We start from the raw sequence: 26,000 nt of genomic DNA on the forward strand, positions 1-26,000 counted from the left end.
TCCAGGTGGAGACGATCGATGGTCGCTCCCAGGGTGTAGTGAGGAGAGGGACGTCTCCACAACCGGAGGTTGAACTCCAGGGGTCTCGCTCCAAAATATCTCGGAGAGACCTCCCTGTTTCCCCCGGCCTCTGTTCCCTACGCGTGGCCTTCGAGCAGACACACCTGTCGGGCCCCCGTGACAGCCGCTGCCGCAGCCCTCCCTTGACGGCGCCCCTGGTCGTGGGAGACCGCAGTCTGTCGCCTCTTCCGGCCCGCCCTAGGACACCCGGGCGAGACCTCACCACGCCCCCGCGACGCCGGGACCTGACCCAGAGGTTCCTAGACCTCTTCGGCCCCAGTCCTACGGGCCTTACGTCGGAGCCCAGTCCGGAAACCCCCGGACGCGAGAGGGCGCCCTCGCGAGTCGCCCCGTGCCCTCTCGGCTCGCCCCGCCCTGACGACGCCCTCAGTCCGACCGGAACGCCGATGACGTGTCCTTGTTTCTCTCCATGAGGAAATACGAGTGACCCTGTAACAATCGTGAAGTAGGTTAAGTGTGACTCCCTTTCTCTTAGAATTAACTTTATGTAATCTCCATTGGGGTAAATCCGAACACAATATCCAGTTGAAGGACGAGAATGTGGGTTGAGACCTAAAGTGAAAATACGTGCGAGTGTCACCCCGAATCTTTCTAAAGACATATCTCTAGAACCCGAAGAAAGACTAAAATATTATTGGAGTTCTATTGGCTAGTCTCGAAGTAATATGGTGGAATAGTATTTACGAGTATTCCGACTTTGTTACGCGTTGTGAAACGAGAGTCTACATATCATACCGAGGAGATGTGTAATGAATAAGTTTGTGCCTACAGAAACCTATTTCCACCAAAATATCAAGGAAGGCGAGTATTAACGATATTCCCCTCCTCCGCACGCTATTCCTAAAAACTCTCTTCATTCCTCGCTCCCGCTCTTAAAGCCAAAGTAAGAATCAGAGTTATTTGTCAAAGAATCTTCGCCAACAGAAAAAACCAAACTCCCTTGCTAATATCGGGCATCCTTCAATATTACCATAACTGTCTCCTCGCCGTTTTAAGTCACTCTCCGTGTCTCCCCCTACCTCCTCCTGATGGATCACAACCCCCCCCCCCTCCCTCCTCACGCGCTCCGCGCGCACCTGTAATTACTGCACTCCTAGTACTAAGATTTGTTGTATTGTCATTAGTATCTAGAAAGCTAGTATCCTGCGAGATACACAATATTTTAGATAAGGTTTTTGTATTGCTCTATATTGTGATGTAATGTCTGCTGAAGTGTCCTGTGTCTGACTGTAGTAATATACGTGTATGGTGTTGCCGAAGGTTTTTATGTGCTACCTCTCTTTATTGCACTAGCTCCGGTCTCGAAAGAGGACCCCGCTCCACGTTGGGTGAAATAGGTACGAGAAGTCGAGCCTAATTCAACCCAGCATTACACTACTAAATACGCGAACCACAGTAACGCGACGTTCATAAATGCTCGTTCGGCAGAGTTTGTTCGTCAGAGCTCAGTGAGTTAACGTAATATTACATAAAACACACACGCCAATAGAAAAGTAAAAAATATTTTATAAAACTTATAAAACATTTAATTAATAACATAGGTTAATTCATTGAAATATATGAATAAATAAATGACACAAAAGAGCCGAAACAAAGGCAGTTCCGGAAACGACGCTTACTGAAACAAACCCTTGTATATTCTCAGTTACGGGACTTTTAAGTATTTGCATAATATTGCTTATTTGCTAATTATTCAGACGTTTGAAGTACGTGATATATCTATGGTAAAATTAACTATTCCTCATGCAGTTTTCCTATTTATGAATTTAAAGATATTTTCTGAATGACAAAATCGTCTGTGTGTCAAGGTGTCAGAAGGGCGAGGGGGCGAGTGAGTTTGCTGAAAATTACAATCATCTGTGAATTATCCACGGGTCGATAATCAGCCGCAAGTGTGGAAAACAGTCAGAATTGGTGTGTGACCGTACCATAACTTCTTATTTACTGTCATTGATCCAGGGTAAGGCTTACTTAGGGCTTACCCAGAAATCTGTTAGGCTATGACCTCTGTAAGTCCGTATTAACTGATGTGTGTGAAGGTTGTGTGTTGTGTTTACGGTACATTTCATATAGTTATGTAATAATCTCTTGCCAGAATGATAATTGAATTTAATACTATAATAACCGAAAGGGTATTATTTAGTTTTGACAGCCCTGTGTATGGGGTTTGGATTATGGAATGGTGCCGTAGATATTACTCAACATTATATAGTCTTTTTTTTATGGGGGGGGGGGCAATCAAGGCGTTTCCTTTTAGATGTTGAAAAATTTAGGTCAGTGTTACAAAACCATAACAGATTCTTAAGGAATAATAATGTACATTATTCTGTTGAACAGTTCTAAGTCAACGTTTGGCAAATTTGCTGTTTTGTACCACCTGTTTGACAAAATTATATTTTTCTGACAGTCTTTGTTGTGTTTCAGACGAATCAGACCTTCATTTCAACAGGAAATCAGTACTTTCACAGACACTATTTCAACCCCCCTTCAATCTTAAAACCTCTCCAAAGTGGGGAGGGCTTTGAAAATCAGGGAAAATGAGAGGTTAAATACAGTAATTAGAAACTACCAGCCTCCAGTAGCAATGAAGCTGAAAATTCGTCCGATACAACGAAAACCATAGGAAAAACAATTTTGTCAACCTAAAATCACATTGGAACAAAATTGAATTAACCAAACAAAAAATTATTTAACCTAACCTAACCTCAAGAAATTGGAGGTGTTGTCCAAAAGTGCAGTAATATCTAACTTTCTTTTGTGATGATTCTTCTGCAAAAAAAAAAAAAAGAAGTTGGGTCAAAAAAGAGATATTGTGGGGTGTCTAATGTGGGGGTAAGTCCCTGGAAAGATTTACTTCGACTTAGAATTAGCATTTTGTATTCTTAATGGTCAAAATAAACAAATTAATTTCAAGCCATTTTAGGCATTAACTTAGATCCATGTCATTCGAATCTTACCCTGAATTGTCTGATTTCAAGTTTGAAAACAAACGACAGACCTACTTCCAGCCCTTTGATCTGCTGAATCAAAACCATGTTGCACCAGCAAAAAAAAAAAAAAAGCGTACCGCCTATGACTGTATGCATCACCGAGAAACAATAACGCATCTTTTTATAAACAGGATGTATGCAAACTCCCAGCACTTGCGCACATTATACCCCACAATACTTTACTTATTTTTAATTTGCAGAAGAAATGTCACAGTTGACAGACAGCTTACAACTGTGCAACAAACAGATTCACATTAATACAAAAGAGCATCACCTCAGATGGTGGGGAGGAAAACATACTTGACTTACAGACTCGGTAAAACTTACATTACAGTACGATATCTTGCTTTTTAAGTTTGATCGTAATGTAATATTAATGTATGACACTCAAAATTTGCAGAAGTATGGTAAGATTGAGACTGAAAAATTTAGCTCTGAGAGGTTAGGTCCTATTACTTTTTTATGCAGTGCGGTAATATTTCAGATTTGCACCCAGCTGATGGTAACTGAAATTAATATGCATATCCTTCATTTAATACAATTCTAAACAACTCCAGTACATATCTGTTGCAAATGCTATTTAAGCACTTACTAACAGGGAGTGGAGGAGATTGTCCTGCTCTTAGCTCTATCCATTATTGCATCTGCCACACATTAAAATTAGATTAGCTCATCATCATGTGTTTCCACTGCTCTGTTCGCCCATATGTGATGGTCTAAGTATCAGGTCTCTCAGGTCCATAAGATTAATGTAGGGTAACATAAGTAGAATTTACAAAGCTTGAAATTTCGTCCCAAGGTGGCCCAAATATGGCAGTTTGTCACTGCACGAATGCATTCAGGTACTGCAGTGTGTGGCATGTGACAGATGAACAGATCAGCTAATGAGGCACATTCTCCTCCAGTCGGGTGGGAAGGTCAATTCTTCAGCACCTCCTAGCCAAAAATTGACTTTCTACGGTACTTTAAGAATGTTTATAGAAATACTCACTGTATGCAAGTAAAAATCAATACCAACTAACTGTATCAGTTTACATAGATATGAATAGGCTTTGAGACTCATGCCATCCCTTTAATATAGCCATCAACTGATTATTATACCCTATTGCACAGGAGAAAAGAAATTGCCGTTCAGCAACCCTCTTCCAAACTGTCCAATTTCGTGCATTCTTGTGAGTAGCTAAATAATATACAGTACAGTGATGTTAAGAACTGTCTAAAATATCAAACTTACAGTAAGCATGAGTGAAGCATATAACATCGTTACTTAGAATCTGCGAGGCTGTAGGGAGCATAGGCTTACTGTAGGTGCAGTCATGTGCGAGCATCGTCGAGTCAGTCAGGTTGACTCGCATTTTCCGCAGCAATCTGTCATCTGAGCAACTCTGTAGCACCAACATAATTATCATCTATGTCTTTGTTTCATTCCAAGTAATTATTAAAAAATACTAGAAAAGGTTATGTCTACCTTCTCTTAATGTATTATGCAGTAACATGATACTGGGAGATGTCTGTGTCATTATTTAATAAGTCAGATGTTCAGCACTCCTCTGTTATGCACATGACAACTGTCAGGCGCCCCATGAAATTTAAAATGTATATGTTTTGCTTTTGTTCATTCATCAGCTGACTGCTATCACTTATGTTATACTTATGTTTGTGTTTAAGAAAGCTAAATATATTTTATTCTATTGTTTTTCAATTAAGGCTGCTGTCTTTAACATCACTGTATTTTATTTAGCTGCTCACAAGAATGCATGAAATCGGACAGTTTGGAAGAAGGTTGCCGACCAAAAACTTATTTTCCCCCGTGAAATAGGCTTTGGAATATTTTGCACAAGCATATACATCATCCTGAGTCAAAGTGTACTGCAGTTATCCTCAGGATAATCTCTGCACTGCAGTTTTGAAGGATACCCGGTACTTATTATTTTTCTTGTTAGCACTGAAGTGACAAAAGTTGAGTAATGTATGTGAATGGTTAGATAAACATCCAGTTGACTATTCATGGGGCAGAACACAAAAACAAAACACTGCATTTCCATGTGATTTTATATACTGTGTATATATATATATATATATATATATATATATATATATATATAAGGTATAGAGATATAGAGAGTTTTTTTTTTCTTTCTTTCTTTCTTTCTCTCTCTGAAGTGACAAAAACTGAGCTATACATGTGAATCATCTCATATGACGTGCATCCTTCTCAGAACCCCCCAACATGGGATAGCCACAATATGCCATCTTCTACCTCATTGCAGAAGCTAGTGATTTTTCAGTAGAAATGTTGGTCAGAATGATCCTAAAGCATAACAGTATACATATAGTTCCATCCAAATCATAGCTTCACCAAGTGGAGTGTAAAGATAAATTTTACCTACTGTACACAAAAATTAAGTAATGCACAGTAATATCTGAGACAGTCACTCATGTTGGTTATCTTTCTAACAAATTATCACTGCTTATCTTAAGTGGTTGTCACCTTACCTTTCAGAAGATGAGCAGTAGCAGCAAAGACTATGACTATCTTATCAAGTTCCTGGCTCTGGGTGACTCTGGAGTGGGCAAGACCAGCTTTCTTTACCAGTACACTGAGGGAGTCTTCCAGCAGCAGTTTATCTCCACTGTTGGCATTGACTTCAGAGAAAAACGCCTGGTTTGTTACTGGAAATTTTTGGGAATATGGCTACATGATCTGTACAGTGGTCCCTCATTCTGCAAGATCAAGTTACAGTACCATGAGAAATTATTGTGCAAATATGTTTGAGCAAGTCATTCCATAAGAATGCTTGTTTTTTTTTGGCCATTGTTTCATTTTTTTTTGTTAATAAAGGCTCCAGCATGTTTGCATGCATCAGCCTTGATCAACTAATGGCAGCTCTTCATGCAAGATCTCTAGCAGCCTCTGTTCAGGCCCATATCCCTGAGGTCACACTTTTTGACCTTGTCCCAAGTCCTTTTTGGTCCACCTCTTGCAGCTCTGCTGTGAACATTCATACCTCTTACCCTGTGCACCCAACTGTCATTCTCCATCCTTGTCACATTCCCAAACCTTTTCAGTTTACTCCTTATCTCATCACTAATACATTCAAGTCCCATCTTTCCTCCTATCTCTTCTTTTGCAATTCAGACTCCCCTGGACCCAACTGTCTTTCTCCATCCTTGTCATTTTCCCAGACCTACTTATCTCGTCACTAATACATTCAAGTCCCATCCTTCCTCCTGACTCTTCATTTGCAATCCTAACTCCCCTGGACCCAACTGTCATTTTCCATCCTTGTCATTTTCCCAGACCATTTCAGTTTACTCTTTGTCACATCACTGAAAAGGTCAGCAAAGGAAGATGGTCAGGAGCTTGTCCAGAGGGCTAGTAAAACGGGAGCTCCAGCTCTCCCTGCCACCAGCTTTCCCATCCTCTTCGGGAATGCCACCCCAATAGGCTGGAGCTACAGTCAACTCTCTTGGACGAATGATAGCAGTACAGAAGGAAAATGGTAAAGATGGACACTGAGAGCAGTGGCAAGAAATAAGAATGTAAATATATGGATAGAAATAGCATTGCTTGACACTACACTGGTCCCATCACTGACACGCAGTCATTGAGTGAGAGGTAAAGTAAAAGCATTGAAGTGAGAACTTTCACAAAGTAAGTTGTGTATGATAACCCAGAAGTGACTGTGGGTTGACGTGAAGAATTAAGACAAATTAATATACTGTAGTTAGTGAAGAATGTAGTTTTGTTTTATTTCATTTTATGTATAAAGGCTCCAACATGCTTGAATGCATTGGCCTTGGCCACCTGATGGCTGCTTTCCACAATGCTCAGTCTCTGGCAACCTCCCTATTCAGTCCCTTATCCCTGAGGTTACACTCTCTGACCTCATTCCAAGTCTTTTTTCGCCCTACCTCTCGCAGCCCTACCCCTGACATCTACACTTCTCATCTTCCGCACCCAGCTGTCATCCTCCGCACCCAGCTGTCATCCTCCATCCTTACAATATGCTCAGACCATCTCATCCTATCCCTTCTCATCACAACACCAAGACATTCTAGTCTCATTCAACTCTTCAATCACAATCCTAGCTCCCCCAGGCCTCGCACTGAAGGACACGCTACACATCCATCTAATCATTGTCATTTCTGTACATTTTAGCCTGCAGATATCCTCATTCTTTGCAGCCCAAGTCTCACTACCATACAGCATTACACTCCCAATACATGCCGCATACAAAGATCCCCTAGCATGAGGTAGAGCCCTCTCATTGTTAGGAGTGGTAACAGCTCCCTGAACTTCCTCCATTCACTCTTTCCCCTAGCCACAGAGCCCCACCTCCAGCACATAACATGTCCTCTAAATAACAAATCTTCCCACACACTCAAGAGCCTTCAGCAAGATCAATCTTTTCATGCCTGAAAACCTCTACATGGTCTCTCTGACACACACCACACACATGAAATCAGCATTATTTCACAGTATACCTTTAGTACCACTACGGTACATCTCTTATGCATCCATTTCTCAGAGACATTGCACAAGATGGAGTGAAAAATATAAATTATGAATAGAGGTGAATTAGCCAAAGGGAGCAAATGCTGAGTTAGAGACTGGTCTGAAGAATGCAAGATTAGTGAGTGGAAAAAGAGAAATACCAGGAAGAAGTCTGAGAGAGATGATAAGAAGATGTATAAAGAAGGGTGCTGTGTTGGAGGAGAGGTTATTACTGAGTAGGAACAGATAACCTTGGAGATCCTTTTGTCATGGCCAATTCTCAGGAGATGCATTTTCAGAAAATACATAAAGTTACTGGCTGTAATTTATAGAAAGCATGCTGTATCATCGTATCGTGAAGCTACTGTAGGAATGGCATGTAACTGTTAGGTAAGAAATATGTACTAAATAATTACATCTTGTGCATTACTTTGCAGATATATCGTGGTGATGGTGGTGGACGCCCACAAGGGGTTCATTTGCAGCTCTGGGATACTGCAGGCCAGGAGAAGTATGCTTAATAATAGTTGTTATATTGGTATTCACTCAGCTGTTATTTATTTTTTGTGCTGAATTTGCTAGCTCTTTTATTTAACAGCACTGTTGTAGAAGGCATTTTGAATTTTGGCCTTTTGAATTTTGAATGATGCATGAAGAAACCCACCACACTTTCAGAATACTGCATTATTTGTGTAGTGATTGTTTTACTGACAGAAATGTACAGTTCACATATATAGGGTAGTATGATGATTATGATGCTCATTTGTTGACATTTGCTGGTCACTGCTCCAGAGCAGTCCTGTCTAGTATACAGTATTTAATTCAATTTAGTGGAATGGATGAGCTTTTTTTATTTATTTATTTATTTTTTTAATCTGCAGTGTTTAGATGTTATATTCTCATATCAGTGTTCTGGAGGATAAGTAATACTTATGTAGTACAGTACAGTCTGAGCCATGAGTCCCATTTTATAAATGCAGTACTTCAGTTGAATAACTAACCAGAATAGAGTACAGAAAGTAGTTGTCTTAAACAGAGTGATGATGTCTTTAGTGGATCACATTTTATAATTATTTTCTTTTCCAGGGTTTGCTTAGTTTTATTAGATATGTTACAAGACAGTTCCAGATGGTAGCATGAAGTGCAGTAATTAAGTGCATGATCTTAGTACTGTACTGTAACCCATGAAAGACAGCTGGGACATTATTGGACCTAATTATAGGTACCACCGGATTATATTATTCTTTTGAGGAAACCACTTCTCCATAACAGTTGAAATAATGGTCCTGGGGTTAAAGATTTAGTTTGGAAGGTGGCAAGAGATTGTATGGCCTAGGAAGCTGTCATTAGGTATGAAGGCTTGTACATGCATGCATGGAAATGACCCGTTGACATTAGCAATGATGAAGATAGTACTGATGACAACAATAGTCCATTTGATCTCCACTGCAAGACTGGACCTTCTTCTCTGGGGAATAGTGATAGTCAGTGTAATCCTTTCCCATGCCGGCAAAGTACAAATGGAGATATGATGTAGGGTAATGAATTTGTTTAAAAAGTATGGACAACATCCTGATTGAGAGTTGAATGACAAGTGTTGTATTCAAAAGGAAGAATTACTGTTTCGTTGAATATTCTGTTGGAGAGTCGGGGTGGAGCTGTAGTGGCTCAGTGGGTAACACTTGTCTACAGTGCATATGCTCCAAGTCTAAGGTTCAAACCCAGGCTGCAATGGACATTTAAAATGGGTGGTGTTAGTATGCCCCTTTATCTATCTATCTATCTATAGCCCGACCCCCTAATCCTGCAAAGGGTGGCCGCAGACAAAACGCCTCCAAGTTGCTCTGTCACCCACCATTTGACTACCCTCCCCCCAACTCACTCCCCCCTCCCTCATATACCTCTCAACTCCATCCCTCCACCTCATCCTCAGTCTACCCCTCCCTCCCCCTCCCTCCACCTCACCTACATACACCCTCTTAGTCAGTCGTTCATTCTCCATTCTCTCCACATGCCCAAACCACCTCATTGTATTTCTCCTAATCTTCTCAACCACATCCACATCCACCCCACTACGTTCCTTCACTTCTTCATTCGTCAACCTGTCCCTCCACGTTACTCCACATGCTCCTCTCAAGTAACTCATTTCCACTGCTCTCACTCTTGACTTGTTCCCCTCTTGCAAAGTCCACGCCTCGCTTCCATACGTCAGGGTAGGGATCACAATACTATCATGCAGTGACTTCTTAACTTCCATACTCACCTCCCTATTTCTCATCACTGCTTTCAGTGTACCAACAACCTTCCTTCCCTGCTGTACCCTTTCACGCACTTCATCCCCCAAAGTTCCATCCTTACTCATCACACTACCCAAGTACTTGAATGCACTCACATTCTCCATATCCTCACCACCCAACCTCACTGCACACTCTGTGACTTCATTCCACTCGAACACCATAACTTTACTTTTGTTTACATTAACTTTGAGATTCCTCCTCCTACACACTGTCCCAAATTCATTCACCAAACCTTGCAATTCCCATTCGTCTTCACTCAACAGTACTGTATCATCTGCAAACAGCAACACTGGAAGCTTCCAAATCTCACCCTCATTCATTAGAGCCACCCCCACATCCAGTGCCCTACCCTGCACCTCCTTTACAACCCCATCCATGTATATATTAAACAGCCATGGAGACATCACACAACCCTGTTTCAGTCCCACATTGAGATCAAAGAACTCACTCAGTTCACCATCCACTCGCACCGTAGCCCTAGCTCCCTCGTACATACTCTTCACAGCACTCAACAATTTCCCCTCCACTCCATATATTCTTAATACCTTCCACATACCTTGCCTATCTATTCTGTCGTAAGCTTTCTCCAAGTCCATGAAGGCAGCATACACTTTCCTTCCCTTCTCTAGATACTTCTCCACTAAACATCTTAGAACAAATATCTGATCTACACACCCTTTTCCCTTCCTAAATCCCCCTTGTCTTCTCCAACTATCTCCTCTGTCATATGCCTAACCCTATCAATGAGTATTCTACCATATATTTTACCAGTCACACTAAGTAGGCAAATACCCCTATGGTTACCACATACTTCTCTCTCTCCTTTTCCTTTGTATAAAGGAACAATTATACCTGATTTCCAGTCCTCTGGAACCCTTCCCTCTTCCCAAGCCAATTTACACAACTTCCATATCCACTCCACAACAATCTCACCCCCATACCTAAGCATTTCACCACACACTCCATCAATTCCTGGGGCCTTTCCCAACTTAATATTCTTCATCGCTTCCACTACTTCCGCCCTACTGATCTCTTCCTCCCTCCTCTCATCTCTTCTTCTCCCAGCCATTCCCCAGCCATTTATACTCGCACTGCTCTCACTCTCCACATTCAACAAATCCTCAAAGTGCTCCTTCCATCTCCTCAGTTTCTCTCTCTTCTCCACCAACAATCTATTATTCCTATCTTTCACTCCCCTACCATTTCCCCTTTCACACTGCCTTACTTTCTTTACCTCCTTCCAAAACAATTTCTTACTCTCCCTCCATTTCACACTGAGATTCCTCCCAAACTCTTCATCCACTTTCTTTTTACTCTCCTTCACCAGTCTCTTAACCTCCCTTCTCCTGCTCACATATACCTCTCTCTTCTCTCTCTCATCTTCTCCCCTACCTCTACTCGCTAACCATTCATTATATGCCTTCTTCTTTTGTTGCACAGCTCGTTTCTCCTCATCATTCCACCATGCTGTCCCTTGCACACCCTTGCATCTCCTCCTCACTCCACAAACCGCCTCACATGCTGCGCCTATCTCTTCCGTGAATATCTTACATACGTCTTCCACCCCTTCCATCTGCTCTAGCTCATACCTTTCCAGTCTTTCTTCCACTATGCTCTTATACTCTGTCATTTTCTCACTATCTTGCAATTTCTCCACTCTTCTCACAGGAGTTGCTTCCTCCTGTCTTCCCCTTCGTCTCCTCAGCCACTTTCTTTGCAGCTCTACCTTGGCCATCACTAAGTGATGGTCCGAGACTCCATTCCCCCACCCTCTCCACATTCTTGCATCCAACACTTGTGTTCTCATTCGCTCATCCACACACACGTAGTCTATCATTGCCTTTTGTTCAGCAAGTTCACCATCCATCCTCCTCATTACTCTCCATGTATACCGGTGGATCATCTTATGGCGAAAGTAGGTGTTGGCTATTGCCAACCCCTTACAAGCACAGATGTCCACCAAAGCACTTCCCTTCCCATCTACGTCAGCTGGCACACCCCACTGACCAACCACTCCATCCATTCGTACATTGCCAACTTTGCCATTCATGTCTCCAATCAACAGCACTCTCTCGCTCCTCTCAAACTTGTCCATACACGCTTCTACACTCGCCCAAAACTCATCTTTCACTCTTGCCACTCGATCCTCTGTCGGGGCATACACACATACAATCGCCCACGCTTGTATACCTACTTTCATCCTCACCCATACAATCCTTGCACCCACTGTTCCATACTGTCTTATATTCTCCTTCCACTTCTTGCTTATCATCAGACATACTCCCTCTTGTGCCCTCTCATTTTCATTGACTCCCACACATATACCTAAACCATATTCCCATTCTCTCACCCTTTCACCTTTCCATTTAGTTTCAGTCAATCCACATATATCCACTTTTGCATCCTCAAGCACCTGAACAATCTCTCTCTCTTTCACTTCATCATTCACTCCTCTCACATTCCACGTTCCAACCCTAAGAATGTCCTTCGTCCGTTCCTTAGTCGTCAACGTATGGTCCGTCCGGGTCCGAGGCGCTTTGTTCGCTTTTTTAGTTAGTTCTTTTTACGGGGTGGGGCACTAACCCACCACCAACCCTTTTAGTCGCCTCGTACGACAAGCAGGGATACTGGGGGAGTATTCTTGAAACCCCCCAACCCCCAGGGGGGTCCTCCTACACACTGTCCTAAATTCATTCACCAAACTTTGCAACTCCCATTCATCTTCACTCAGCAATACTGTATCATCAGCAAACAGCAACACTGGAAGCTTCCAAATCTCACCCTCATTCATTAGAGCCACCCCCACATCCAGTGCCCTACCCTGCACCTCCTTTACAACCCCATCCATGTATATACAGTATTAAACAGCCATGGAGACATCACACAACCCTGTTTCAGTCCTACATTGAGATCAAAGAACTCACTCAGCTCACCATCCACTCGCACCGTAGCCCTAGCTCCCTCGTACATACTCTTCACAGCACTCAACAATTTCCCCTCCACTCCATATATTCTTAATACCTTCCACATACCATGCCTATCTATTGTCATAAGCTTTCTCCAAGTCCATGAAGGCAGCATACACTTTCTTTCCCTTCTCTAGATACTTCTCCACTAAACATCTTAGAACAAATATCTGATCTACACACCCTTTTCCCTTCCTAAATCCCCCTTATTCTTCTCCAACTAGCTCCTCTGTCATATGCCTAACCCTATCAATGAGTATTCTACCATATATTTTACCAGTCACACTAAGAAGGCAAATACCCCTATGGTTACCACATACTTCTCTCGTTTTCCTTTGTATAAAGGAACAATTATACCTGATTTCCAGTCCTCTGGAACCCTTCCCTCTTCCCAAGCCAATCTACACAACTTCCATATCCACTCCACAACAATCTCACCCCCATACCTAAGCATTTCACCACACACTCCGTCAATTCCTGGGGCCTTTCCCAACTTGATCTTCTTCATTGCTTCCACTACTTCTGCCCTACTGATCTTTTCCTCCCTCCTCTCATCTCTTCTTCTCCCAGCCATTCCCCAACCACTTATACTCGCACTGCTCTCACTTTCTACATTCAACAAATCCTCAAAGTGCTCCTTCCATCTCCTCAATTTCTCTCTCTTCTCCACCAACAATTTATTATTCCTATCTTTCACTCCCCTACTATTTCCCCTTTCACACTGCCTTACTTTCTTTACCTCCTTCCAAAATAATTTCTTACTCTCCCTCCATTTCACACTCAGATTCCTCCCAAACTCTTCATCCACTTTCTTCTTACTCTCCTTCACCTCCCTTTTCCTGCTTACATATACCTCTCTCTTCTCTCTCTCATCTTCTCCCCTACCTCTACTCGCTAACCATTCACTATATGCCTTTTTTTGTTCCACAGCTCGTTTCTCCTCATCATTCCACCGTGCTGTCCCTTGCACACCCTTGCATCTCCTCCTCACTCCACAAACCAACTCACATGCAGTGCCTATCTCTTCTGTGAATATCTTACATACATCTTCCACCCCTTCCATCTGCTCTAGCTCATACCTTCCCAATCTTTCTTCCACTGTGCTCTTATACTCTGCCATTTTCTCACTATCTTGCAATTTCTCCACTCTTCTCACAGGAGCTGTTTCCTGCTGTCTTCCCCATTGTCTCCTCAACCATTTTCTTTGCAGCTTTACCTTGGCCATCACTAGAGACTCCATTCCCCCACCCTTTCCACACTCTTGCATCCAACACTTGTGTTATCATTCGCTCATCCACACACACATAGTCTATCATTGCCTTTCGTTCAACAAGCTCACCATCCATCCTCCTCATTACTCTCCATGTATACCGGTGGATCATCTTATGGCGAAAGTAGGTGTTGGCTATTGCCAACCCCTTACCAGCACAGATGTCCACCAAAGCACTACCATTCCCATCTGCTTCAGCTGGCACACCCCACTGACCAATCACTCCATCCACTCGTCCATTCCCAACTTTGCCATTCATGTATCCAATCAAAAACATCTACCAGCAGCATATTTGCACTGTCATTTCTGCCGATGGCATATACAGGCTGTTAAACACACACAAAACATAGTTAGTACAACACTTTAACTCCCACTTAGATCACTCTTCCTGTAGACACTTTCCCCATTCATACTTTGGCAGCATGGGGAAGCATTAATTCTGAGGAGGAGGTCTGGACATGCAGTGGATCAAATATTGACATAAACAGTTCAGTTGGTAATGATGATCAGGTGCTCTGTTTAGCACAAGTAGTTTCCTTCAAGTCCATGTTGTTGACCTAATAAAGTATGGCAACCTTTACAAGTTGATCTTTCAGCCAGTACTAAGTGACCTGGCCAGTAACCTAAGCTCTGCAGGTATTGAATGAATACACCTCAGTTTCTTAGGTCATGATGCTTCAGGGTCCATGCATGTGCACATGTACTGTATTTACAACAAAGTGTTTGAACTCATAGTTACCAATTGCATTACCACACAAAATCTTCTGCCATTTCTTTTGATGGTTTCAGACCAGAAACACTGGAACAGTCATGATGGAACATTAAAGTTTTGCATGAAATTTTCATGGAACTGGTTAGTCTCATAATTATTGCTTATTGAACATCATAAACACCCTCATAAATACAGTCAATCCTCGAGTAAAACGCTTTTGTTCTAACACGGTCAGCATAATGCAATGTCATGATCAATGCGGGCAAATCTCAAGCTGACGTGGGAAGTGTCAGCTGGCTTGGTGACAGTTTGAAAGTCACGCACAGTGACTTCACCTGCCAGACTTGCCATGATTGGCTAGGTTACATCCAAGTACAGTACCCTCGCGTCCAACACGGTAATATTGTCATGCTTGGGTCCCGTGTTGGACCAAAAACGTGTTGGACAAACAGCAGAGCTTATGGGGAAAATGAATGATGTCAGCAACCCTAGGAAAAGTCACCCTAAATACCTACCATATCCCTATACATATATTGGTACTACTGTAATTGTAATAAATGGTACTGTACTATGGATGATAACTTACCTTTTAGGATAGTGTTGGTGGGCTTGCTGGGAATGGAAAGTGATATCCGAGGCTGTAGGTAGTCCTACTGGGTTCCTGGAGGATGGCTGCTGGCATCACTAGTGGATAATGGTTGCTGCTCCTCCTCAACCTCCCTCATAAATCCTTTGAAATTACTCTTCCCTTTCTTCTGCCTCTTGATGAATTCTAGCTTAGTGGCCTGAGGGAGGTGCTGCCGCTTCTTGGGGTTTTCAGAAGGCTTCCCAGGCATCGTGAGCAGGGTAAAATGTAGTAGCAAGGGCAGAAAATGCAGCGAGAAAAAAGCACCATCCAATGCGAATTATCCATCTGAGTGGCGCTGTGGCGGGAGAAATTTAAACAAAACATCAGGTGAGAGCAGAAGCGTTTTTAATTCGGCGACATCACGATCACATCACAATAGCGGGTGGGGGAGGCTACTTGACTGGAAGTTTTGATTGGTTGTCAGCATCACGGGAACGTCCAGTATGACTGTGTTGGACTGGGGGTGATCGTGCTAGAGGTGGACTCTGCAGATTTCGCCCACTTCTCGGAGCTCCATCCGTGTTATGCTAACACGCACTTTTTACAGTACTTAAATAGTATTAGATCATACTAATTTTTTGCTCTCCGTGCTGGACGCGAATCATGTTGGACAAACGCGTGTTGGACGTGAGGGTACTGTACATCCACCTTTGACTACGAGGTCAGCTCTGTTGTTTCTGCCCTGGCCTTTGAAGGATTTGACTTATATGTTGAAGAAGGAAGTGCTGGAGCAGCAACATCTCAACAATGATAACAACAACATTGGGGGTGGGGGGCAGGGGGAGACTGATGCGGAACAATGCACCAACAACACATGGGTACCAAGCCTAACTTTTGTTTTTGTTAATGCCATTTTAATTCCATTTATGTTCTTAATTACAATAATTATATCTCATTCAGTGTTTTACCTGATGGTGGGTGTAAGTAGGGGATAATTTATATGGAGTAGGGTGGTAAGAAGGGGTAAAAGTGAGAGTTTTGGAAAGTCGCTAGAACACATTGTAGCATTATACACGCAAGCACATTGTTTGAGTAACACGTGTATGAGTAGTGCGGTCCTTGTCCAGTCCCTGTCATCTGTGTTACTCGATGATTGACTGTATTATCTCACCAAGGATTGTAAAACAGAATAACCATTTTCTTCACTTTCACATTTTCATATGTCAGATTCATATGCACGAGTTTATTCCTTACAACAGTATTAGTATTCCATCCTTTATTGGGGCTGGCAAAGACTACATCCCATCCACTAAAAAATTTACCTTCAGAGTTTTAGCACTGAGTATTTTTGTCGTTCAGTCTTTGGTTTCTGGTGATGGAATATAATTTCAATATATTACATATATACGCTTTATAATGCACTGGTCTGTGCTTGCATGGGTCAGCCACCCTCCTCCCAGATGGCCACATTCCAAGACAGTCTAATGTAACATTCAGCCAGGTCCTCTGACCCTGAGATCCCTTTTCAGGACTTCATACCTCATTTTCATTGGTCTGTCCACTGGAGCTGTCTCTTTCATCTTCAGGGCTGTACAGCACTTTACCTGATCATTCTCATACATGTCCAGATTACATCAGCTAACCCTTGTGTATCCTGTCATTAACACACTTGGTGCCTAGTTGTCCTAGATCATTCTCACATCCTTTCTCTTACTGTGGCACTACACATCCACCAACCATCTTCATATCATTGGTCTCAAATGTGTCTCTCGTTTACTGCCTTTGTATCATTATCATTCACCATCATGCTTTGCACACATGAATTATAAAGTTTCCCTTCCATATGTAAAAAGTTTCTTCATTAGCAGTAGGAGTAGTAGCTCTCTAAACTTCTTTCATTCACTCTATAGCGATTCAACGAACTTTTGTACCACCCTCTGTGTTAGTTATATCTCCCAACTACAGTATCTGTCGTTCTCAGTACTAATTGTCTTAGCTGACCCTCCCCTCCAGTGTGTCTCCTGCATACAGGTATAACACACATCCATCCTCCTGCCACTCTTTGTCTCAACCACCTCCCTCACTGTCCTCCTTGTGCTCCCTACATTCAGTCCAAGCCTATGGGATGGGATTAAGTTCATTGAGCATGCCTTTATTCAGTTGTAGGTAGTTAATGTTATTTTAAGTTCTCATATGGGCAGTGATGAAGTAGGGGCAGAACCCTAAGCCTGGCTAGAAAACTGAGGCTTTTGACCTACTGGCTTTGGCTAGTGGTAGCGCTGGTGGCATTGGAGCATCCAGCTAGAAAAAGCCACAGGGACACCCACAGAAGTGTACTGTGGTACAGTACTTTGACTACCTTAGCATTTTTCCCTTGGTGAAGAGGCAGCCTTCTACGGGCCATTTCCCAAGTTTGGGCTCCTCTCTGTTGGGTAGAGATGCTGCTCAGGGAATTTCAATGTCTTGTACCCTCTGGCACCCTGGCCCTGCTGTAGAGTGGCATGTAACTGAATGACACCACCAGCACAATCTCAGCCTGTTCACCACAGGTAGCGGGGACAGATGCTTTATGGTCACAGATACCAACACACAATGAGGGTTTAGTTACGTGGTTGCCAGTTGCCTCCCAAATGTGATACTACTGTTTACAGTTATTGGTTTTGTTGGTTTCCTGATGGCATCACTGATTTCATTAATATACGGTATATACAAATACTGGAACCAGATCAGATCAGTTTTTTTTTATGTGGAGTGGTGTGGTTCAGTACACTCATAATGCCTCCTATGTGTTGGCCAGCTAGTGGTTCCCAATTAGATCTGGATGTATAGTACAAATCTGTGTATAGCAGATACTTCCTGTGCTGGTGGAAGCCGGGTAAATTAGTTGATTATAATATTAGGAATCCATACCCCTCAAGCCTGTGCAAGCTGAGTTCTAGTATTTTATTCAGTCTTGTCCCAGATTGCATGTCAAGAATATTTTGCACAGTATATTTGCCAGTATGTTTTGGCAGTATAGCATATTACATAATGGTATGAGACACAGTACAAGCTTATAAATTATTAACCTGTTTAGCAGAAATATGGTTACTGCATGGTTTGTAAATAAGTAAAAATTTAACGAGCTTCTCCTTATCAGATGTCAGATTTATTGGTACTGTATTCTTTGAGAGTTACAGTACATAATTTTCAGTAGACATTGCCCTGGATGAAAATTTTTGGTATTTCCTCAGAATTTTGTATTGCTTCCCGGATTCTGTTGTTTAGCATTCTGTTAATTTTAAAAAATGATAGGAATGTTGGTTGCAATTAAGTTAGACTTTTGAATATTTTTTGCCCATGGTACATTTTATTCACTGACCATATTTCTGTGATGTTTTAGTACTGTAATTACAAGATATTAGCACCTGTACAAATATTTTATTTGCTTACTAATCTGCACCATCATTTTTGTAGGTTTCGTAGCTTAACTACAGCATTTTATCGGGATGCTATGGGCTTCCTGCTACTCTTTGATTTGACTAATGAACAGTCCTTCCTCAATATTAGAAGTTGGCTGGAGCAACTCAAGGTAGGAGTAGTCCATTGTTCTAATGCTTGTGTGCCTGTGTTTGACAATTACATTTCAATTTTTATGCATTATTGTATGTTTTCCTAAGTGTTCCTATATAAAGAACTGTTGAATATTTTGCTTTTTTTTTTTTATATATATATATCTCTAGTGAAACAGAACTTTTTAAAAATTCCTTCAGTACAAAGTAATTAGCTGGCAAGATTATATAGATGTTTATATCAGTCCATAATAGGTCCATTGCAGGACTGTGGATCATCCTCCCAAGTGGGAGAGTAGATGCTAGACGATTGGGGAAGGGGTGTATGTAGGAAGAGTGATGAATGTGTAGGCTGCAGTGTTGCAATGGCAGTGTTTGTGAATGTTACACTCTGTATATATTGTTAAACCAACGGGTTGCAGGAATGTGGAGGGACATAGTACTAGCACCCACTTAAATGTCTACCACAGCTGGGATTCAAACCAAAACACAGATCTCTTACATTGCAAAACAAGTATGCTATCTTACCTGTTACTTTATTTGCTGCAGGTTATGTTCGTTTGTCATAACATATTTGGTACATTCCAGTCACTCATCCACAGTTACATTTCAGACACATGCTTACTGTGAGAACCCCGACATAATCCTGTGTGGAAACAAGCTTGACATCCCAGACCAGCGCGTTGTGTCCGAGTTCAGGGCTAAGGAAGTGGCAGAAAAGTTTGGGTGAGAGTGTTTTTCATTATAATACACAGTAGCTTTAATGGGAGTGTACACAAACTCCCAAAAGTTGCCAGTCTTCACCTGATATCTTAATTTGAAAAATAAAAATACAGTCAACTAAACTGCTGTTTTGTATATGTTTCCTTTATCAGTTTGTTCGTAAGTATAATTTTATGAACATATTTTCTTAGTAACATGAGGAAAAGAAGTTTCAGTATAATAAAGTTTTAAAAAATCATGAAAGTAACCCAGTATATCATGTGAACCTCAGGACAAATATTGTACCAAGCTTATAAGCAATTTTTCACATTCTCATTCATGTCTTTTAATATAGCGTTAGTCAGATAAAATTTTCAGACATAAATGCCTCTATATAATACAAACATGAAATTGTTTGGCTGCATAATATTTATAGGGATCAGGATGAAGTTTATATACACATGCCCACCTCAAGTTTTGTTGTTGTCCTGGTAACATCAGTACTTGCGATTTCAGTCATCGGCTTCATCTTTGCATGATTTTGGCATCATAAATTATGCTTTTTTTTGTAAAGTAATCCCTCTAATATCTGAACGCCCAATATCCGAACATCCCCACTAACCGGACATAATCGGCCCGGGATCCAACATTCCCAAAATGGAACGCCCAATATCCGAACATCCCCACTAACCGGACATAATCGGCCCGGGATCCAACATTCCCAAAATGGTCCGAAAACCACAAAAAATAAAAAAAATCCCGCCCGTAATTTGAACTTGTCGCGTGCGGTGCGGGACAGCATTGTTGTGGCGTGTCATTCCTCCGACGTCCGATAGAGCGCCGCTGCATCCTCCCCACTTTCCGCCTGTCTCTCGCCGCGAGTGCACGCTCGTCGTTATGGCTGCCCACGTGCTCTCTTTTGTGGTGGTGCGTTACCTGGTGCAGGCACTCCTGCTGCTCTCGGGCCTCCTATTAGTGTGTGTGATGATGGCCCCGCCGCCTGAGAAGAGGAAGAGAGTAGTGTTGACTCTGGAGAAGAAACGGGAGATATTGGAGAAAGTAGTTGCGGGGTGGTCTTCTTCCCGCATCCTCCGCGAGTTCAACCTGGCCCGATCTACTTTGTTCGATATCAAGAGATCCCGAGACAAACTCATGCAGTACACGGCTGACTTCTCGTCGAGAAGCAAACACATCGTGGAGAGGAAGGTGATGTTTACTCCCAAGTTTGCTGAAATCGACCGCTCCATGTTGATATGATATCGACAGCAACGTGCTGCTGGTGTGATGGTACGTGGAACAGAGCTGAAGGCTGCTGCTGAGAAGTTCGCCGGGCTTCACGACGCCCTAGACTTCAAGGCATCCGAGGGTTGGCTCTTCACGTTCAAGTTACGGCATGGCCTTACCAACCGTAAAGCTCATGGCGAAGCTTTGGACACTAACGAGGATGGAGTTGACGAGTTTCGGCACAAGGTGAAGGGCTTGATCGGACAGGGAGGGCCTCACTCTTGGTCAAGTCTACAACGCTGATGAAACTGGTTTATTCTATCGCTCTTTGCCAACGAACACTCTAGCCGAGGAGATGGAGAAGCGTGTACCTGGCCACAAGCTCTCCAAGGAACGGATATTTGCTTTGTGTTGTGCCAATGCTAACGGCATACACCGGCTTAAGCCCGTTGTTGTTGGCCGTGCAAAGCAGCCTCGGTGTCTTTGTGGGGTGATGGATGTTCTTCCTGTCATCTGGTACCATTCTTTGAAGGCATGGTTTACAGCCCAGATCTTCAGAGACTGGTTCCACCGCCACTTCATCAAGGAGGTCATCAGTTACCAGACGAAGACACTGGGAATCCCGCGCGACCAGGTAAAGGCCCTCCTTCTCTTCGACAATGCACCTGCCCACCCGTGCGACAAGGACTTAGTGGCAGAGAATGGCCGGATTAGGTGCATGTTTCTGCCATCTAATACGACTGCTCTCATCCAACCAATGGACCAAGGACTGATTGTGGCAACAAAGCGCCTATACCGATGGAAGTTCCTGGACGAGGTGATGGTAGTTCTCGAGGACGAGGACGAGCGCAGGGAGGGACGGGACACACGAGGCCAGCGGACTTTGGAAAACCTTCGCCGCTACAACATCAAGTCTGCACTCTACAACTGGGCCAGTGCATGGAAGGAAGTCCCTGTTAAGACTCTAGAAAATGGTTGGTCTCTTCTGCTTCTCGGAACGGATGTGGAGTACGATTTTCTAGGGTTTGACGTGGATGACTTCCATGCATGGCTACGTACGCATGGCGACGATGTTGATGTGGACGATGTGCGTGAGTGGTTGGATGACGATGAGGGCGATCCTGGGTATCAGACATTGTCTGATATCGAGATCGCGTCTTCAGTTGCAGGTGTCAGTACCGAGCTTGAAGATTCCGACGAGGAAGGCGACGATGATGCGGACTCCTCTCAGCATGACACTACTTCAGCCATCCCCAAGCTGAGCGCACTCCGGGAACACCTAGAGTTCATCCTTGACTACCTGGAACATCCGGATTGCGACAGGGAGATGGGGCCCTTGGGACTTGTGGAGGAAGTGCGTGCTTTCAGGCAGCGCATCATCAATCGTCTGAATCGTCAGTCATTGCATCAATCAATGATTGACAGTTTTTTCAGGCCCATGACCCCCGCTGTGCCCAGCCCTGGCTCTAGTCCGTTGCCTCCCCAAGACAGGCCCTCATGCTCCGAGCCACAGCCCAGCACATCAGCCAGTGTGGAGTCACCGCTTGACATGAGTTTGTGTCTGTCTTCAGAGTCGTCTGCAGTGGGTACGCCATCACCACGACCCAGCGACGCATCCCTAGGGCACCTGCCAGTGATACTCTCGGACTCTGACAGTGATTAAACAGCAAGAACTTCTCCACTAGACCACATGGGAATTTACAGTGTTGTGCAGTGAAAAAAACAGTGTGTTGTGTTAAGGATTTACAGTTGTGAGTGAAAAGACTAATTTGGAACAAAATTTAACGTAAATAGACTTGTTTGTTTTTGCTTTAGATAATTATTAGAAGAATGGGAAAAGTTAAAGTGCAGAGTGCAACACTTAGTAAGTTACAATGGAGCATTAGTTAGACAAGAGTGCGCACTGTGAAGAGAATGGACTTCTGAGTGCGATTGACTAAGTTCAGTGCAAGACTTCATGAACAGTGTACTGGAAGTGCTTCAGGAAATCCTTCTTACTGTCAGAGTCCGAGAGGAAGCGGTTATTCATCGAGGTGGCTTGGACTTGCTGTAAGTAGGCAGAATGTTTCATACTGTACTTTTTTCCATACTATACTTACCTCAAACACCTCATTTCACTCTTTAATGTCCTTTATTGGTGTGAATAGGGTGTTAGAAGCTATGCATGTGCAGTAGGAAGGTGTTTTTCTGAGTTAGGCTAGGTTAGGGTCCATAAGTACCAGTCCAGGAGCCAGTAACCAGAATGTTTAATATTGTATGAACCTACCTCAAAACCCTCATTTTATGTTTCTTTTGCATTTATTTCAGTCATTTATGTGCCTTATTGGTGTGATTTGGGTCTTAAATAGGTGCTATGCATGTCCAGAGGGAGTTGTATAGGTGTTTCTCTGAGTTAGGGTCCATAAGTACAAGTCCATAAGCTGGGGCCCAATATCCGGACAGGACCAGTATCTGGACCTGCCTATGGCCCTATTACGTCGGATATTGGAGGGATTACTGTAATATTTGGTACATTTTCTTAAGTATTTGCCGAATGAAACATTAATTGCTTTGATAAGTAAATGATAAGCATTTCAAATTAAACATGCAGCAGCACTTCAATATTACTGTATGTGATGAATTCTAACGGACCACTTGTCATTTTATGCATTCTGGTAACTGTGCTGCTGCCGTATTTTATGTAGTAAATCATATGTAGAAAGTGGTATAATAACCAGTGATTATTGTACAGAACAGTTTATGTACTGGTCATCACTGAACATCATGGAAGGAATTTTAGAAAATGTGTGACTTTGCGAGTCCAGAGGAGTTGACTGAGTCCCTAATTAAATTACCTGGTGATCACTGGCAACTCCTCAGGTTGTGAACACTTCCATTGTTTGTTTTTATCTGTAATATATGTAAGTGATAATTGTATCAGTTGCAAGTTCCTTGGAAATCGTACTGTATGCAGCTTAGAATGGTAGCTGTGATATTAACAAATTAACTATGTAGTTTGTGATTACTTATGTTTAAGAGGTGTAGAATAAGCAAAAATTATTGTTGTAACCTAGTTTCTCGAGTACTCACAGGGTCGAGGATATCTGGAGTTGGCTTTTCAGTCTTTCAGAACATGCTAGTGAGAATAAAGTTATGGTCCAAATGATTCCTCCTCTTTCTTTTGAAGTGAAAACCATAAGGGTGTCAGTACAGTTAGGGAGATATCCAGACCTTCCCCCCCACCATTGCATTTTGGTTGTCCTTGGTAAGATTCAGGGCGTAAAGGGGTTGTACTCATCTCACCTGTTTGAATGGTAATAATGCAGTATGATTTTGTTATTTAAGGGTACTGTTGTTACCCGGTAGCCATTTCTTGATAGGGTTACCACCACATCCCAGCTATATTTGTATTATTAGCTATCTATCTATATCTACCTGTCAGTTTATCTATCTACAGTATCTGCCCATCTAGTTGGTTGACGTCAAGAATAGTGGTATGGAAATCTACATTATTGGTGATAACAAAGCCTTTAGGAAAAACAGCATGTGGTTGACAACCTCCCTATAATTATGTGTAATAACCCTCCAAGCATGCCTCAACCACCTCAGAGTGGCCTTTAAATGTACCAGACAATCATCATTTGTTTATAAAGGCTTCAGTTTAACTTGCATGCGTTAGCCTTAGTTACCTGATGACAGCTGTCCACTCTTTGATCTCTAGCAGCCTCTCTAATAGTTCCTATAATCCTGAGGTCACATTCTGTGACCTCATCCCAAGTCTTTTTCAGTCTACCTCACGCATCTCCACCCCCAACATTGAAATCTCTCACCCATTGCACCCAGTTGTCATTTTCCATCCTCTCCAGATGCCCAAGAGTTTCTCAGTCTGCCCTTTCTCATCACAACATTAATACATTCAAATCACATCCTTCCTCTCATCTTTTTGTTAGCAGTCCCAATTCCCCCAGAGGCCTGTCATTCAAGTATTTATCTAATCATTCTTATCTCAGTATGTTTGAGCCTACGAATATCCCTCCCTTTACTGCTCAAGTCTCACTACCATACAGCATTACACTCCTAACACATGCTGCATTGGGAATGATTTCTTACCCATTCATGAAATGTGATTAGTTCTACAGTACACATATAGCTTGTATTTATCACAAATCCTTGCTTTGTTGCCACATTAATTGTATTGTCATCGAAGGGGTGGTTGGTTTATTGCTCACATAATGCCAGTTAGGGATGAGTGAGGCTGGTCACTTTCATCTTAAATGTCAGGACCAACTTGCCAAGCCCAGGGCTTCTACACTCCTCATGGGGCAACGTAGGATTGAGTGATGAATGATGATTCAGTGAAGTCATCAATTGTACCTCCTTTGGTACAGGAAGGGGAGAGAAATAAGAGCTTCCATTTTAGTTAGAACTTCCTTTCTTGTTTAATTCATGTCCCCAAAGAAACCAAAGAACTTTGGTTTAGTTCTCCTCACTGCATATAAACATGGTAGGATGGTGATGAGGACAGTCACAGAATAACTTATAATTCTGGATTCAGTCATATATTAACTTTTGATCCTTTTGTTTGTGTGGTAGACTACCCTACATAGAGACTTCAGCTGCAACTGGTCAGAATGTGGAAACAGCTGTGACCCGCCTTCTGGACGCTGTGATGAAACGAATGGAAGTGGCTGTTGATTCCAGCCGGCTGCCTGGACGCCGGGGTCGACCTAAGGGACTCATAAGGAATGAAGAGGAAGACACAGAAGACTCTAACAATCAGTGTGCTTGTTAGTCTGTTAAAGGTTACCAACATAAGTCAGTGCTGTTGGTGACTTAGTTTTCAGTACAGTATTGTACTTTTTTTGCCTATGTGCATGTATGTGTGTGTGTGAGTGTGTTCAGCTGTGGCCATAGAATTGACAGACCATTCCCTGAATCCCAGCTGTTCTTATAGTACCACACACCTTCACATATCACCTCTTTGGTTCTAACATCCAATGTCCATATTGAATACTGTACATGGTAGGGCTGGCTTATTCAGGATCCCTTTCATTGCATCCATAGTGGAACTCCTTCAACAACAACACTTTTATCATCATTTGCATATGCAGTCTTTGATGACATAGTTACAGTTTATGCTTATGTTGTTTTCTTCATTACAG

General features: G+C 42.5%; 1 protein-coding gene across 1 annotated transcript; it reads left to right on the plus strand.

Annotated features, from left to right (window-relative positions):
- Positions 1-1,913: 1,913 nt before the first annotated feature.
- Rab27 (RAS oncogene family member Rab27) lies at positions 1,914-25,630 on the plus strand. Its single transcript, XM_080283544.1, has 6 exons — positions 1,914-2,041; positions 5,575-5,736; positions 8,007-8,080; positions 18,839-18,953; positions 19,547-19,659; positions 25,432-25,630. The coding sequence occupies exons 2-6, from the start codon at positions 5,578-5,580 to the stop codon at positions 25,628-25,630; spliced, it is 660 nt and encodes a 219-aa protein (XP_080139670.1). The 5' UTR covers positions 1,914-2,041; positions 5,575-5,577.
- The last annotated feature ends 370 nt before the right edge of the window (positions 25,631-26,000 follow it).

Source organism: Coenobita brevimanus, chromosome 98 (assembly GCF_032717465.1).
Source record: "Coenobita brevimanus isolate Jiangsu-jjx chromosome 98, ASM3271746v2, whole genome shotgun sequence".
NCBI lineage: Eukaryota > Metazoa > Arthropoda > Malacostraca > Decapoda > Coenobitidae > Coenobita > Coenobita brevimanus.

Coding starts and splice junctions, on each gene's coding strand:
- Rab27 (XM_080283544.1), top strand. CDS start 5,578: ATGAGCAGTAGCAGCAAAGACTATGACTATCTTATCAAGTTCCTGGCT. Junction 5,737..8,006: donor ACTTCAGAGAAAAACGCCTG/GTTTGTTACTGG, acceptor ATTACTTTGCAG/ATATATCGTGGTGATGGTGG. Junction 19,660..25,431: donor GAAGTGGCAGAAAAGTTTGG/GTGAGAGTGTTT, acceptor TTTGTGTGGTAG/ACTACCCTACATAGAGACTT.